Source organism: Arvicanthis niloticus, assembly GCF_011762505.2.
Source record: "Arvicanthis niloticus isolate mArvNil1 chromosome Y unlocalized genomic scaffold, mArvNil1.pat.X SUPER_Y_unloc_2, whole genome shotgun sequence".
Taxonomy (NCBI): domain Eukaryota; kingdom Metazoa; phylum Chordata; class Mammalia; order Rodentia; family Muridae; genus Arvicanthis; species Arvicanthis niloticus.
This window is the reverse complement of record NW_023044979.1, coordinates 4,733,605-4,750,600: the sequence shown is the minus strand read 5'-3', so window position 1 is coordinate 4,750,600 and position 16,996 is coordinate 4,733,605. Positions and strand designations below refer to the sequence as shown.

Sequence of the window (16,996 nt, the reverse complement as noted above, 5' to 3'; positions counted from 1 at the left end):
CAACTATTTTTTGATTAACTAGTTGATCCAATTTTTAAGTCCTTGATTTTGGGCAGTTAACCAGTAAACAGATAGTGGTGAGATGGCTCAGAAAACCAGTGTTCAAGTTCCAGAAAAGACATGGTGGCTCATGACAAATGGATCTGATGCCCTCTGCTGGCATGCAAGGGTACCTGCAGAAAACAGCCATCTAAATTAGCCATTAGTATTAGCAATCAGTTAACCAGTAAAGGGCAAATTCACTTAGACAATCTTAGTATTACTTGGTAAGGTAACCTTTGGAGTGTCTAACACTTGAGTTGTTTTATTTGTTATTTAGGGGAAAATGGCAAGGGATCTATTAAGTTCTACTTTCAGAATAAGCTGGGGCTAAAGAGATGGCACAATTGTTGAGAGTGCTTGCTGCTCTTGCAGAGGAGCAGAGTTTAGTTTGGTTACCAGTTGAACCAGAATCAGAAATTTTAAGGCATATTTGGAATAATATTTAGTACACTTAGCCATGGTTTCAGTTACTTGCAACTATAGTCCACTTCAGAAAATTGTGTGTGTGTGTGTGTGTTTGTGTATGTGTGTGTATTTGTGTCTGTGTGTCTGTGTGTATGTTTGTGTGTGTGTGTATCAGCTCTAATCCAACAATGCTACATGGAAACTTCCAGAAAACACTCCATAAGTTTAAATCAATACTGTATGTTGTCACCACTTATCACCTCACACTGTTTTGTCAAAATGAATCATCCATCTTGCTTTATAAACTAGAATAGGGTCCAGACCTTGGGCACCTTTGACATCAGGATAGGAAGCTGAGAAAAGTAGTCATACGCAAGCCTGAACATCTTTTTGTGTCTGCAGCAGTCTGCAGTGTTTATAATTTATTGAAAACCTCAGGTGTATGGGGATCATGAATTGCATTCAGGATTTGCTTTCAGAAATGCCATCTAGGAGCCCAATGAACAAACAGAAAAATGTACAATGGTAAACATTCTTTTAACATTCAGGTCTGACTTTGATTTTTCATTTTGCTACTTCATTCCTGTGAGAATTTAGAAGGGATAGAGGAACCATTCTGAGCCTTGGTCTCCTTATACACAAAGGAGGATACTAGGACTTCTCCTACATGGTGACTGTGCAGATCAGCTGTGATAATCTTTATGGAGCTTAGCTCTAAGGAGATAGACATTCAGTATATCATAGCTGTTTCTATTATTCATATAATGTTGTCCTTGACTAAATTCACATAAAAATGACAGAGGAATTGGAGGTCAGCAACAGAGTAAGCCCCACAGACTAACTTGTGACCAACATGGCTACCTAGCAGATTTCCACCATGCAGGACTGAATCCTCTCCGCAAAACAATGGTGAAATGGGGAGGGTATTCATAATAAAAAAAAATGTACCTGGCTGCTGCTTCCAGTTGTTCCTATTCCAAGGAAAGTTTCAGACCAATATTATCATTTTATATTTATTCTACCTGTGTGGATATATTGATTAAATATATTTTTGTTCTTTCATATCAATTTATATTTTCATCAGGAACAAAATGAACTAGGGTCAAGTTAACCAATTTAATTTACTTTTAATTCATTTGCTATTAAGTACATCATGTAAATAACAAATCATGTCTCAGGTGTATATTCTACGTGTAATTAATAAAAAGTCAAAATTTATAAGCCATGAATTTGTGTCTATTGTGTCTGTGGGTTTTCTGTTTCAGAATTTTCATTCTCAAGTGAAAACTTCACATAGAAATCTTTAATAAGCATATTTTTAGGTTGGGGAGAAGTTAAACCAGACATGCCTAGAGCAGAAGAGTACTGAGGGCATTTTATCTCAGAAGAAAATTAACTGCAGCAATAGCTAACAGTGAGACCCAGCATAGGGCAGCATAAATGTTCTTTGCTGGCAGCAGGCTGTGTGGCTCTTGGCAACTTATCCTTTGATTATCTGTGGGGTTCTGTGAATATCAAAGTCTTTGCTTCCTTTGTTAGTATGCTAGATTTGGAGGCAAATAGCTGGGAAAACTTTTAGGTTCTTTTGAGAAGTTTTTCTCTAAGTAAGAGAGAAGCTATTAGAATAAGAATAAAACAAACCATTAAGATATAAAATGAATACCTTTTAGGCATGATATTTTGTTGAGGGCTCCACTCTGCCTCAACACTTTGGGGGCTAAGTGCTCTGGTCAAGAGAGAGAGAGTAGAGCCGGAGGGGCAGGAGACACAAATACTGGAGACAAGACAGGGTGTGTGGTCAGGTCTTAAGTCTCGTCCCCTCTCTCTCTCTTCCTGTCTCATTTATTGAAAGGAAATCTGGGGTATATATAAATGCAGGCAGGAGAACACAGGTGAAAACACTTTACCATGTGCACCATGCAGCTGGGGTCAATAAACAGCAAAACAGGCTCTGTGGGATAAACAATATTCTTATCAGAGTGTGCTTCAGCTGTTATAGGCTTTTGAAAACCAAGTCTTTCATCAGGGTACATGGTTCCAGATGGCTGCAAAGTTGATCTACCCACTTTCTGCTAAAAGTCGGCTCCCCAAAATATTTCTTCTTTGTGTAATAGGGATAATATTGACTCAGTGGGACCATCAAGAATAATGATGGCCACCTTAACCTTAACCCTGAGCCCAACCCTATCCTAACCCTCACCTCTTAATTTCCTAACTTCCTAAATCCAATTCTACAAACCCTTATTCTAATCCTACCCATGATTGTCTAATCCCCTAACCCTAACTCAAATCCTGCTTGTTGTGGGGCATATTTTTATTACAATTTTTGAAGTGAGAAAGCCTTTATTAATCTTGCTCTTTTGAGATGTTCAGATCCACCTTTAATCTGGGCTATAGATTCTTTTGACAACCGACACATATAAAGGACATTGAACAGGGCAGTGTTTTTGTTTCTGTTTTTGTTTTTTGTATTGGCCCTACTTTTTGTACAAAACAAAGATGATTTGTTTGTTTATTTGCATTTTAAAACTGGTATTAGTAAGTACTTATTTCTTCAGAATTCTGGCATACACTGAATATCAGCTGTAATATCTTGCAGCATGAAATCAACCAGTTCTTGATTTCCTTGATCTAATTTCCCTTGTCAAACATCATTTATTGGGACATTCTATTAAATAGCATTTCTGTATACAAAGATTTATTCTATGATTTGAGCTATGTTTATCTACAGAACCTGTACTAATACAACTGTTGTTTTCTCCACTGTTACACTAATGAAGATGTGCTGGCTAACTATAGTGCTCACCTGTGTTTCCCTTTTGATTCTGGCTTTTCTTCAGGGTTGATTGATACCTATCATCTGGTGAAAGGAAGCTGCAGTTTCCCTGAGCCCAGCATGAAGAAACAAAACTAGACTCTTGTTTCCTAAAATCCCTCTTTAGTGTTAGCATTCTGTCTAAAACTCTACCTCACAGTTACCTGGTGATAACCAGGTATGCTGCTCCCCACAGTTACCTCTTTAAAAAGAGACTGAATGTTTTCTATGTATGTGGGGGAGGTGTCGGGTAAAGAGATGTCTCTGCAGACATGCTGAGGTATCTTTTCTCCCTGATGAACCAGCCAGATGACATTATAGTATAGAATATAGTATATTTAGGACATGGGGAGGGGAGTTAAGAGAGTAGTAGAGGCAAGCAAAGACAGAGAGAGGCAGAACGTAGAAAAGTAGAGGCCTGGCTTGAGCATGTGGAGAAAGAGGGGAGAAGGGAATGGAAGAGAGTGGGCAATTGAAGAACCTAAGATGGCAAGATAAAGAGAGAACAAGAGATAAAAAGGGAGAGGAAGGGGTAAGCAACCACCTTTACAGGGGGTCAGTCCTACCTGGCTTTTGCCAGGTAACCATGAGGAGGAGCATACCTGGCTGTTGCAAGGTAACTGGGGTGGAGTTTAGACAGAATTCTAAAGAAATAACCAGTGCATCCTTTGACTTGTGGGTCAGATTGGTACCTGCACTGCACACTGAGTACTGAGCTATGGAAGCTGTTCACCTTGATGACAGGAAGAAGAAGGCAAGTGCTGTGAGGAAAGCTCAGGTAAGGTCTGGAGTCAGGTCCTGGTAGGTGCAGGATCATTGCTCTCTGAGGGGAGGTGCAGGCAGCTGAATAGCCAGAGCTGCAATGCTGGGTTCTCTCCCAGGGCTGGATGGGGTGAGATTCCTCTTTGAAGACAGAAACAAAAGCTAATGGAGTGCAAATCCCTCCTGAGCTCTGGAAAAGGTCTGACCCTGGCCCAGAAGCACACTTTAACCTTGAGGAGTAGTAAGACTCACTGGCCAATCAAGGCTCCCAGGCAGACCTGCCAATCAGACAACGAGGCAGGTTCTTCTGGGTGCCACTCTACAATTTTCCTGTTCCTGTGCAGGGTTGAATGGTTATCTGTGCCCTGCTCTGAGTTCTGCTGTGGGTGCTGTGTGGAGACCTCAGGAAAGCTCTGAAATTGAGTCATGGTGAGCACAGGATCACAGCCCACAATAGGCAGGGGCAGGCGGCTGAGCAGTGGGATCTGGGGTGCTGGGTCCTCTCTGGGGCTGCATGGGAAGCATCAGCCAGATGTGACCACCTGTGAGGTCCCTGGTGATGCTCCTCACGTGTTAGATCAGGAGGTGACCTCTGAGTAACATCACTGTCATGGCTGATTCTGAATCTGCCCAAAACATTTGGAATTCCTAGTTGTCCTAGTTGTTTAATGCCAGGAAACTTTTAGAGTCAACCTTTTTTTATTATTGACTGATGTATCCATTTTGTTTTATTCATCTTTAATGTCTGAGACCCTCTCTTCCTTTCCTGTTCCCTGGGTGAACCTTGTCTTTCTAGTTGTCAGTGCACAAGTAATTTCAATGCTCTGCTCTCAGGGACTTAGCAACTGCTTAAGTCTTTCCCTGCCTCCATCACCTGCTGCTGTTGTCAGGTGTGCTTTATATACAGAAACCACCAGCTACACAGCTCTCTCTGTTTGTTCCCTGTCTCTGTTCTCTGCACATGCCCCTCTCTATTCTCTTTCTCCACTCTCAGGTCTCTCTGCTCCCTGTTGGTCTGCCTGTCTGCAGGTCCTCTTCTGTGCCACTATCCCTCCTCCAGGTTCTCACTCATCTTCCTGTCCCCAAACAACCTCTTTTGTACCATATCTGTTTTTTTAATTTCTCAGGCCCTGCTGTGATAGGTTAGCTTGGATTTCTTGCTGACATATTTTCCTGGTTATTATTTATTATATTCCGATGGTGGTGTCTAGTCCTCTGGGTTTGAAGTGATTAATGATTTGGATAATGATTTTGGATTTGCCTTGTTTGGGTGGGAGTTTTGTTCCTGGGTTACTGTTTTATGTATGGATTTGAAAAGAGCTTTGGCTGAGTGGTGTTTTTTTTATTGACATGTTTGTTTGTTATGTTCAAGAGGGAATGCTTGCTAATGTTGAAAGCTGGGAGAAGAGGTGGGCAGGAAGAGATGATCTTAGTAATCTACAAGGAGACTTTGTCATTAGCGATGTTAAGCTCCTTCTGTTGGTTAGTACAGTAAAATTGTGAAAATTGCATTTGAGATAACAAATAGTGTGGTAGATCTAAATAAAGTTTACCTTGTGTCCTTTCAGACATGGCATGTGGGTGAACAGGAAGTATCTGCCCAAGTGGGTGCTATGATACAGGGATGAGGCAGGAAAGGAAGGGCAAGTGGGGATTGCCTGCAGTATCTTTAGGAGGCATGCACAAGGGGAGAGGTAATTTCCACTAATATTCTTTTCCAAAGGTGAGGCCACTGGTCTTCTGTGCCAGTTGTCAGGGAAACTGATATTATGGTTTGCAGTAACAGACAGTGAGGTAGGTGTTTGGATAAAGTACCTGCTCTACTGTCAGGCATGGCTTGCAGGTAAACAGTAGTATGTTTTGATAATAAGGGGCTTAGTCAAAAAGATGAGTTTATGAAGTCCAACCAACTCTGTTTTTGAGATTGCACAAAGTCCACATGAGCAGACATCCTATGACAAAACCCTCTTATTAACAGCCAGTCAAGGTACAACAGCAGGGTTTAGCTACAAATAGATAACTAGTAAACCTTAAAGAGGAAAAAAGTTATCCTACCCATCATAGTTGTCAGATGGTTTTATCTCCTTGTTTGGTTCTTGCAAATTATGCCAGACATGCCATTTCTAAAAAATTAAGTTGGTGACCCGTATGTTAATGTCCAATCTTGCTGTAACTACAATAAATACTCAGCACCCCTAGACTCGGTCTCTCAGTTTGGACCTGATGTGAGATTGATTGTGGAGAATCCTTGTTACTGAGCTCAAAGTACAGACCTTTGTGTATTTGCATTGCAATAGGTTCTTGGTGGTCTCTGGGGTCCCAGTGACTTGGGCACAACATCTTGGTGCATGGACTGGAACCCTGAAACCTTAAGGAATCCTAACTGAAGGCTGAAGTGTCATTGTTGTTCTTTGTGTCAGTGTCTTATCTGTCAGATTTGTGTCTGTGTGCCTTGGTTTTTGGATTTTTTGTTGATTGTTTGCAGAGGGAGATGACTAAAGTAACTGTGGAAGCAAAGTATAGTGGATGCCTTGGAGAGTTGAAGCCACAAAGGGCTTGGAAAAAGTTTCAGAGCCCGGTGTAGGGGGTGGTGTGTCCATGATCTTAATTTCTGGGGAGGTTAGAACAGACTTAGAACCCTGCTACAGGGCTGACAGCTACCTTCCTATCTTCATTTTCTCCTCTAAGTGGAGCAATCTACCGAGTAGTCTTTATGTCCCCTTGTGGCTATCTATTTTTTGTGTGGCATTTTGTTATTTTCTGACTGAGGAAATGAGACAGACACTACCCCAATGAATTTAGTTACTAGCCCCATACCTTGGGTTAAATCCTTCTAGACCCATTGACTAGTCCATGACAGAGAGCTCTTCGATACAGCATTCAGGGCAAAATCAGGCTCTGCCTACCTTGTTTTACAGGGTAGAAAGACAAAGACCTCATTTCCCACCTCCTGAACTACCCTCTGCCCAGTTCATATGTGACTCTGTAGTTTTGAACTTGGAGCTGTCATAAGATGGAAGGTTGTTCTTCATCGATTCTCACAAATTTAGCATATTTTCCTTAGACCAGAGATCCTGTCCTTTGTTGGTGGTCATTTGAGTTGTGTGGGACAATCTGCTTTTCTGTCCACCTTCCAGCTGTTTTAGCCTCCTCTTTGGTAGAACTGGCCTGGGAACCCAGGGTTAAAGACACCTCACCCCAGGTCAGCACAGCCTCTGAGCTCCCCACTCCAGTGAATCCTTCCCTGCTGTGAGCCAGGTGAGCTCCCTATTTTGTTCTTGCTCAGCCACAACTCCAACTCCCTCTTGTGGTGGCTGGGGCTCCTGTAATTGATATGGTTAAATCATTGGTTTTATGTTGTAACAACTTCCTCATTTATTATTGTGTCTGTCATAGTTGTTTTCAGTTCTCAGCATTTCAGAGCTACAGTCATCTGAAGGAACCTCTCTAGAGGGTGTGTCCTCATCAGAATGGCTGGTTGCTATGTCTGTGAGAGATAGTGTTGATGATTGATTAGGAAGGCTCTTCCACTGAGGGTAGCAATATCCCTAAGCAAGTGGTCCTGGGCTGGATGAGAGAGCAGGCTGAGCATGAGACAGTGACCAAGCAAAAGAGCAATCCAGGAGATAGTGTGTGTCCATGCTTTTTGCCTTCAGTTTCTAATCTAAGCTCCCAAAATGATGGACTGTGATCTGACTGAACCATGAAGAACAACCGCTTATTACCTGAGATGCTTTTGCTTAGAGGATTCAATCACAGCAGCAGAGTAGCAAGTTAGAACTACAACAACAGCCTAATGTTGCTGCTTTACAGAATCTATGTTGTAGATTGTATTCTTGTGGACAGGACAAATTTTGGGTAGAAAGACAATAGGATTGGTTGGTGTCTTTAACTCTCCATTGTGTGTCCTGCCTGACTGCAAGAGCTGGCCTCTTCAGTGTCCATATCTAACTGCTATGCATCTCAGCTAAGATCAACCTTAGACTCCTTGGCACCTTTTTATGGTCTCTGGCACATCCTAAATGTACCCCGTCCCCAACACCCAGCTGCAGATTTTGATTCATTTTCTGCTTCTGGCCGTCTGTTGTCTCTCACCACACCTTTCCTGGTTCTCCTCAATTCCCATTTTTTGTCTGCTCTCTCATCCATCTCTCTTCCATTTGCTTCCTATGATTGTTTTACTCCCCCTTCTGAGTGAGATTTAACTGTGTTCATTTCAGACTTCCTTCTTCTTTAGTTTCTTTGGGTCTATGGAGTGTAGTGTGGGTTTCCTGTATTTTATGATTATTCACTTGTAAGTGAGTACATACATGCATGTGCTTTTAGATCTTGGTTACCTCACTGAGATAATAATTTCTAGTTGTATCCATTTGCCTGCAAAATTCATGATATTCTTGTATTTGATAACTAAATAATGTTTCATTTTGTAAATGAATCATATTTTCTATATTCATATTTTGGTTGAGGGACATCTGGATTCTTTCCAGTTTCAAGCTGTTATAAATCAAATGACTATGAACTTAGTGGAGACCCTACTCTATGTCACCTGCCTTCACAGAGTTCCTCCTGTACCTCCTGTTTGACTTTTGAGAGGGTGTGGGCCCCTGGGTATCCGTGATGGTGTATCAAGTCTCTATTGGGTTAGGTGCATCCTCTCCACTGAGGCCAGACGTGGCAGCCCAGTTAAGGGAACTGATTCCAAAGATAGACAGCAACTTTAGGGACAGCTCCTGGTACAAATGTTGGAGGACCATCATGAAGACTGAGCTGCACATCTGCTACATATGGGCCAGGGTCCTTTGTCCAGCCTGTGTGTGTTATTGTTTGTGGCTCAGTCTCTGAATGTCCCCAAGGATCAAGGTTAGTTGAGTCTGTTGCTCTTCCTGGGAGTTCCTGTCCTCTTCAGGGCCTTCAATCCTTTCCCCAACTCTTCCATCAGAGTTACCAAGGTTCATGCAATGGTTGACTGTGTATCCATTTCTGCTTCAGTCAGCTGCTGGGTGGAGCCTCTCAATGGACAATTATGCAAGGATCCTATGTGGGAGCATCATAGAGTATCCTTAATAATGTCATGGATTCGAGCTTGTCCTTGTGTGTCTCCCATTGAATGAGTTTTTATTGGCCATTCCTTCAGTATCTGCTCCAGCTTTACCTCTGCATTTCTTTTAGACAGGATAAATTTTGTTCTGGGTGTCTCCAGTGCTCTGGTTGAATCTGATCCTTCAGCTTTCTTCTCATGCTCCCATACATTCCCCATTTGGACTCTGTCCCTCAATCACATAAGATACTGTGCACACATTTCCTGTTCAATGCTATGCTATTTTGCAAACCTTGTGGTTTTATATTTTTGACTTTATTCATTCTGTTTTTGTTTTTCTAGACCAAATTTCCCTGTGAAGCCTTTCCTGTCCTGATTGTAGATATAGAAACCACAGAAGCCCCCTCACATAGTTTTGTTCAATAAGCACATGCTTTTGTGCTGCTCTTCACCCACATCTTTAATTTTGAAATTTGGCCTAATATATACATTATATTCTATTTCTCCCCATGGCTTCTGCTCATGTTATCAATATTATCTGATGCTTCAGATTCATTAAATTGCAGGTGTGTGATGTTCTGCCTAACTCTTATGTTTGTCGTGAAATTTTTGAATAAATAAGTGTATTATGGCTGGATGCATGAATATGAATGACATGTGTGCCTCATCTTTACTGTTGTCAGAAGATGGCCTCAGAACTCCTGATCTTCAAGAAATGGACAGGTGTGGGTCCATATGTGTATGCTAGAAATTGACCACCATTATGTGGAAGACCAGCAAGATCTTACAACACCTGAGCTACATTTCCTGAACTACATTCTTTATTTCTGATCAACATAGACATTACTGCCACACGGTGGTGGCACACGCCTTTAATCCCAGCACTTGGGAGGCAGAGGCAGGTGGATTTCTGACTTGAAGGCCAGCCTGGTCTACATAGTGAGTTCCAGGACAACTAGGGCTATACAGAGAAACCCTGTCTCGGAAAAAAACAAAACAAAACAAAAAAAAACAATAAAACAAAATATATACATTACTAATAATTTCATCTGTTAATTTTTAACTGTTTAAACATACATTCCCTTTTAGTACAAGTTAATTAATGTTGCTGTTTAAACTGGTTCACTTTATGTTTATACAAGATGAATACAGAACTGCAGTGAATGTATAATTCTTTGTAGGAACTTCAGTAAAGAACTGTTAGTTCATTCTAGCATTTTTGTTTCCTGGTTTATTTTTGTAGCAGAGTGAGGTTCTTAACATGTAACTTTTGCTGTCCTGAAACTCATTGCATAGACGGTGCTGGCATCCAGCTCAATGACATACACCTGCCTGTACCTCTGCAATTAAAGATATGAGCAAATACACACAGCTTGCCCATCACTTTTGTAGTTAGTAATTTTTCATCCAGCTTTTCAGATGTTTTCTCAGTAGAGTTGACCTGTTTCCCCTGTGTGTCCCTCTCAGTTGCCATTTGTGCTGCAAGGCTTTATCCTATTCTAAGGGTTCAGGAGTGATATGGGTGAACCCTGTGTCAAGGGTCCAAGTGTCAATATTTCAAGTTTCTTCTAAACTGACATGGTGATTATATTATAATTTGTGTGTCAGCAAATAAGTGAAGGAATCATGTGAATTATAAGATTATATTGTCCAGGAAGCATAACTTTGCTTTGAAGTGATGTCAGTATCAGACATTCTGTTGTATACATGTATGTGATATTTTAGGATGCAGTGACTTACGATGATGTGCATGTGGACTTCACTGCAGAAGAATGGAATTTGCTGGATCCTTCCCAAAAGAATCTCTACAAAGATGTGATGCTGGAGACCTACTGGAACCTCACTGCTATAGGTAAGACTGTGAATTTTCTTTTGCTTTTCAAAATAAGGGAAAAATGTTTCTGGGTTAGTGATGATCATCTCTTGTTTCAATAGAGAACAAGTAATATTGAGTTGAATAAATCAGGCTCATTGCTGTGAAAATTCAGAGTAACTTAAATTTTGCCTAATTCCAATACCATATCATTCATTTTCTGGTACCTTGGTTTCAGGCTATAAGTTGAAAGTCCACCATATTGAAGAACAATGTCAAACTTCTAGAAGTCATGAAAGGTAATTTTAATGTCTCAGCTGATACAAATATGCCTGTGAGAAAATTTTAATATGATCTGGAAGCTATAAAAGAAAGCAAGTGTGTAAAATATCAGTCATTTTATTGTAGCTATGATTATAATTTTCTCCCACAACTATGTACCTCAATGTTATCTGACTGGTGATTTCAAGGCATTTCTGTAAGAAAGAAGAGAAGGAAACAATGTCTTAAGAGATTCCTTTATTTGATTTGTATCTACATTAGAACTATGTTGTGGAACTACCAATTTGTGTAGTCTCATAATATTTAGATGTTGCACATTGAATAGTAATAAACATGTATCCATAACCTTCTAATAAGCAAATACTCCATGATAAAATTGGACATATTCATTATTCTAGTGAAATTATTCAGTTTATAGTGTGGTAGGTTTATGAAAATCAAGAATTTTGTCCTGGAGAAACATTAATCATATCTACAATGAACAAAAAGTCAATGTGTGTGCATTCAATGTGAAAAGCTTTCAGTTATTCTTCTTTTTTAATGGGTATATCAAGTGTCAGAATGGATGAAACCATGTGAGCCTAGGGATATTAAAAGGAAAAATGTACCTCTATCTATTTCAGAACAATGAGAAGATATGTAGTATTCTGCCTTTGGTAAACTTGCTGAATATGATAGCTGTTTGCAGTTAATTGATTTTCTGACTTTACTGGGAACATCCCCAAAGTCACATTGCAGAAAGTCTCTATATGTACTAGAAGTTTGGAAATGCCTCTGTTCATCCTGGTTCACAGTGCTGCTGTTGTGTGATGCACACTACAGAAAAATCTAAGAATGCAATCAGTGTTTTAATGCTCTGAGTTATCCCATATTTCTTTTGATATGTTAAAAACAACATATAGAAATCTCATATAGAAAAATGAGGCTATAAATATGAGCCATGTAGTAAATATTCTTATGGTCACAGGTATTTTCAAAGAGGTAAAGCAACCCACAGTGAGCAAGTACAACCATGAACATCAAAGTGATAAAACCTTAAGATCTGAGTGTTCTTTATTATTAGACCAACTGTAAAATTTATTCATATTAATAAAATGATTGATCAGGCTAATGAATGTGGTAAAGCTTTCACATGTGCCCATTATTGTTGCAGACATGAAAGAAGTCATACTGGAGAGAAGCCTTATGAATGTAATCAATGTGGAAAAGCCTTTTCATGGCACAGTAATCTCCAAAGACATAAAAGGACACATACTGGAGAGAAACCTTATGAATGTAATCAATGTGGTAAAGCCTTTTCATGGCTCAGTGCTCTCCAATATCATAAAAGAACACATACTGGAGAGAAACCTTATCAATGTGATCAATGTGGTAAAGCCTTTTCATGTCACCATAGTCTCCAATGTCATAATAGAACACATACTGGAGAGAAACCTTATGAATGTAATCAATGTGGTAAAGGCTTTTCGTATCATAGTAATCTCCAAAACCATAAAAGAACACATACTGGAGAGAAACCTCATGAATGTAATCAATGTGGTAAAGCCTTTTCATGTCACAGTTCTCTCCAAAGACATAAAAGAACACATACTGGAGAGAAACCTTATCAATGTAATCAATGTGGTAAAGCCTTTTCATGGCTCAGTGCTCTCCAATATCATAAAAGAACACATACTGGAGAGAAACCTTATCAATGTAATCAATGTGGTAAAGCTTTTTCATGGCACAGTGGTCTCCGTTATCATAAAAGAACACATACTGAAGAGAAACTGAATGTCATGAATGAGGTAAAGCCTTTCTATAACACAGTAATCTCGAAATACACAAAAGAAAATGTGCAGAGTGATACCTTATGAATGTAGTCAATGTGATAAAGCCTTTGCGTGTCACTGTACTGTCCCAACACTTAAAAAAACATATGCTTTAGAGAAACCTTATGAATAGAGTGAATGTGGTAAAGCCTGTGCATATCTCTGTAGTCTCCAAAGACAGAAAAGAACACAAACTGAGCAGAAACCTTTTGATTGTTCTAAAGTTGAGAAATGGTTTATGTGCCACAGTGGTTTCTGAATACAGAAATGAACACATATGAGAGAGAAACCTTCTGAAAGTAATCAACATGTTAAAGCCTCTGCATGTTCTAAACATTTTTAAAAGAATAAAAGAATTTATATTAGAAATAAATTGTGGTGATCTTAATTTGTTTGACTCTAAGTAATGGCAATATTAAGTGATGTCCATTGTTGGAGTAGATGTTACCTTTTTGAAGGAATTGAATTCCTAGTGTGGTGGTCTTTGGAGCTCAGGCCAGTACAGAACAGACCCTCCTACCACTTGTCTGGAGGACAGTCTCTTCCTGGATGCCTTCACATGAGGATGCAGAACTCTCAGCTCCTTTTCCAGCATCATGGCTGCCTGCATGCTGACATTCCTGCTATGATGGCAATGGACTAAACATTTGAAACTGTAAGCCAGGCCCAATTAAATATTTGCCATTAACACGGTTGCCTTGGTTACAATGTCTCTTCTTAGCAATGAAAATTCTATCTAAGGCAGAAGTTGGTTCCCCAGACTTAAGCATTGCTATGATAGGCCTGACCTGGTATTTTGTTTTGTTTTATGGAACAATGTGAATTTTTAGACTTTGGATTTCATATGCATTAATTGGAACTGACTGGGCCATGCTAGTAGAACACATATGTACTGAGGGTGATTTGAACTTTGTGTATAGTTTTTATGATGTTTTGCAGAAGAATGTTGGTGCCTTTTGCCCTTTTTCTGTAGAGTGTCCTTGAAGATAAGGTAAAGAGGATGATGTTTATTGCATTGACAAAGGAAGTCTCAGTGAAGCCAGCAAAGCCTTTGACCTATGTTTAGTCTCATGATGATTTGAGTAAGCATAGTAATCTTAGAAAGAAAAAGTATAAAATGTTAGGTCAAAAGAGAAAATCTAACCAGGAAGTTGAATGAAGCTAAATTCTGTGATCAGTGATATTAAATGGTATTAAAGGAATGATGACATTAGTGTAAGATTCCATCCACCTAAACTTATGGATGTGAAGTTGTATGAAGGAGAACTGTATCGTGTTAGGCATTATTATTACCTAGTTGTTGTTTTCATGTGGACACAAGAGTTACCAGTATGTGTGAAGTTGACAATTGATTAATTGTGATTAGTATTCTGGGTTATCATTTTAAGATCTAAAATAAAATACTTAAGTACAGGCATGGAGTATATTCCTTAAATCCCAGATAAACATCAAGCACATCTCTGATTCAAGTCTTCCTGGTACAGACAGGTTTTAAGTAAGGAAAAGTTTATTTATGGGCAAAGTGTTACACACATATTACCTAGCATTCAGAATTTGGATCTGAGTTCTAGGTTAATCTACAGAGCAAGTTCAAGGACAGCCGAGCTTAGGCAGTGAAGTTGTTGAAAAATATAAAGCTGGTGATGAAGTAATAGAAGGGGCAATGTTTGGGCCCCAGCAAGCAGAGGAACTCAGCAGCTTTGTCCATGTGGCTCTTCTTTCAGAGGAAAAAATAGAAGGGATAACTGAGACAATTGGTGGTGGTTGCATATAGTTAGAAAATTAGTGGTGATGAAAAAGAAACCAGCATCAGTGAGGTGACATCTGCTGGTGACTGTTTTCTGAGAGAAAAAAGAAGTTGTATTCCAGAGGTAGCCAAGATTGTCCCTTGTGGTGCAGCTTGACTCCTTCCTGTGTAAGACTCACCCAGGTGGCACTGGTTTTAAGGCATGGATGTTTCATGCAGTACACCTGAGGTTTGGCACCATGAAGGGAGCATGAGAGGAATGCAGTGAAGACTGTTTGTCACAGAAGAACCCAGCATGTTGACGATGTCAGTCCCGTGGGATGAGCAGAAAGAACAGCAGCAGCAGTTGAGTGGAGTCAAGCAGAACCTAGTGTACTATAGAGGGAAGAGCTGGAGAGAGACCCAGCTTCTTTTGAGGGGGAGAGAAGATCATCTGTGGATCCCAGATACTGGAACAAGAAGCTGTAATTTTGAAGTTACTTTGGAGACCCCACGAGTTTTAGATTCCTGAGCTATTGGATACCTTCTCAGGAAAACTACTTTCAGGAAATATAATCAGCCAAAGAGAAAGAATTGTGTTGCAGTGAGCAGGGCAGGAAGGAGTTGGAGATCTGAAGAACACTTTTTCATCAGACATGGGGTTGCAGAGTTTGGAGATTGCCTTGCTGGCTTTTGGTCTTCTTTTTTCCCAGTATTTCCTTACAAAGGCATTTAGTAATAGTGACCTATATCCTGTGAATTTGGATGGATATTATGTGCTATTTTTTCAAAGTATAGGTGATTATAGTTACATGATTGGATAAATCTCAGAAGAGACTTTGATCTTTGGACTTTCAACATTTATTAAACTTCTATAGATGATGAGGACTTTTTAATTTGAACCTCACATATTTTGTATTATGCTATTTTTAAATATGGTCTCCATACACTCATGTGTTTGCACAATCATATGTGGGCCAGACAATGGAATGTGGTAGTATAAATATGCTTGGCTCAGGGAGTGGGAGGAAGTTATTATGAGATGTGGCCTTGTTGGAGGAAGTACATCACTGTGGGGGTGGGCTTTGAAGTTTCATCCAGTGCAGAATGGACCATCCTATTAGCTCCCTGGCAGACAGTCTCTTCCTGGCTGCCTTTGGATCAAGATGCAGAACTCTCAGCTTCTTCACCAGCGTCATGTTTTCTTGCATGCCTGCCATGCTTCCTGCTATGATGAAAAAGGACTAACTCTCTGAAACTGTAAGCTAGTCCCAATTGAACTGTTGCTTTTATAGGAGTTGTCTTGTTCATGATTTCTCTTCATAGCAATGGAAACACTAAGACAGACACCCTGTGAGTGTATTTAATATGGTCAGGCCTTTGCACAATACATGCTAGAGTCTAAGCATGCCCCCTGTGACTCAGAACACACCTCCTGAGTCTTTTTGTGTGTTTGGTTTTTTTTTTTTTGTTTTGTTTTTTGATACAGGGTTTCTCTGTGTAGCCCTGGCTGTCCTGGAACTCACTCTGTAGACCAGGCTGGCCTTGAACTCAGAAATCTGCCTGCCTCTGCCTCCTAAATGCTGCAATTAAAAGCATGCACCACCAGCCACCACTGCCCTGTGTCTCCTGAGTCTTAAACATGCCCACAGAGTCCCAAACATGCTCCCTGTGACTCAGGACATGCCCTTTCAGTTTTAAGCACATCCCCCTGTGACTCAGGACTGATCTCCTAAGTGCTAAACATGCACCCTGTGTCTCAGGACATGCCCACTGAGTTTTACACACATCCCCCTGTGTCTCAGGATACACCCCCTGAGTCTTAAACACGCCCTCTATGACTCAGGACACACCCACAGAGTCCTAATGGACATATTTAGTATAATGAAGCCTTTACACACCTCTGTATTCTTCATCATTATGAAACTATTTATACTGGACAGTGGTTACATACTGTGCTAAAGCCTTTATATCATGGGGTCCACTGAATTCCAACACAACTCAAACACAGGACAAGGCAAATGATAAGATTTTGTTGTAATCAAGTCACTGCTGATAAATCAGGAACTCAAAATTATACTTAAAAATTATTATACTTACAAAATTATTGCTTAGCTGCAATACCTCAGCCTCAACCCTACCCTGAACCAGAAAGTTATATAGCTTCCAAAAGTCAAAACCACAAAGTCCTGTGCCAAGTTAGTTACATTTTTCTCCCAATCACATTTTTTTGTTTTTACTTTATGACAAATGAAACAGAATGTAGATTATATGGTCTACATTATCACAACTTTTTGTTCTT

The 16,996-nt window shown here is 40.0% G+C and overlaps 1 protein-coding gene across 1 annotated transcript in view; it reads left to right on the top strand.

Moving 5' to 3' along the window:
* The window catches only part of LOC143433994 (uncharacterized), a 60,857-nt gene that overhangs the window by 15,920 nt on the left and 27,941 nt on the right, over window positions 1-16,996 (top strand). Inside the window, 1 exon segment of the mRNA XM_076928150.1 lies at window positions 12,264-12,920. Coding sequence (XP_076784265.1) covers window positions 12,264-12,920 — 657 coding nt within the window.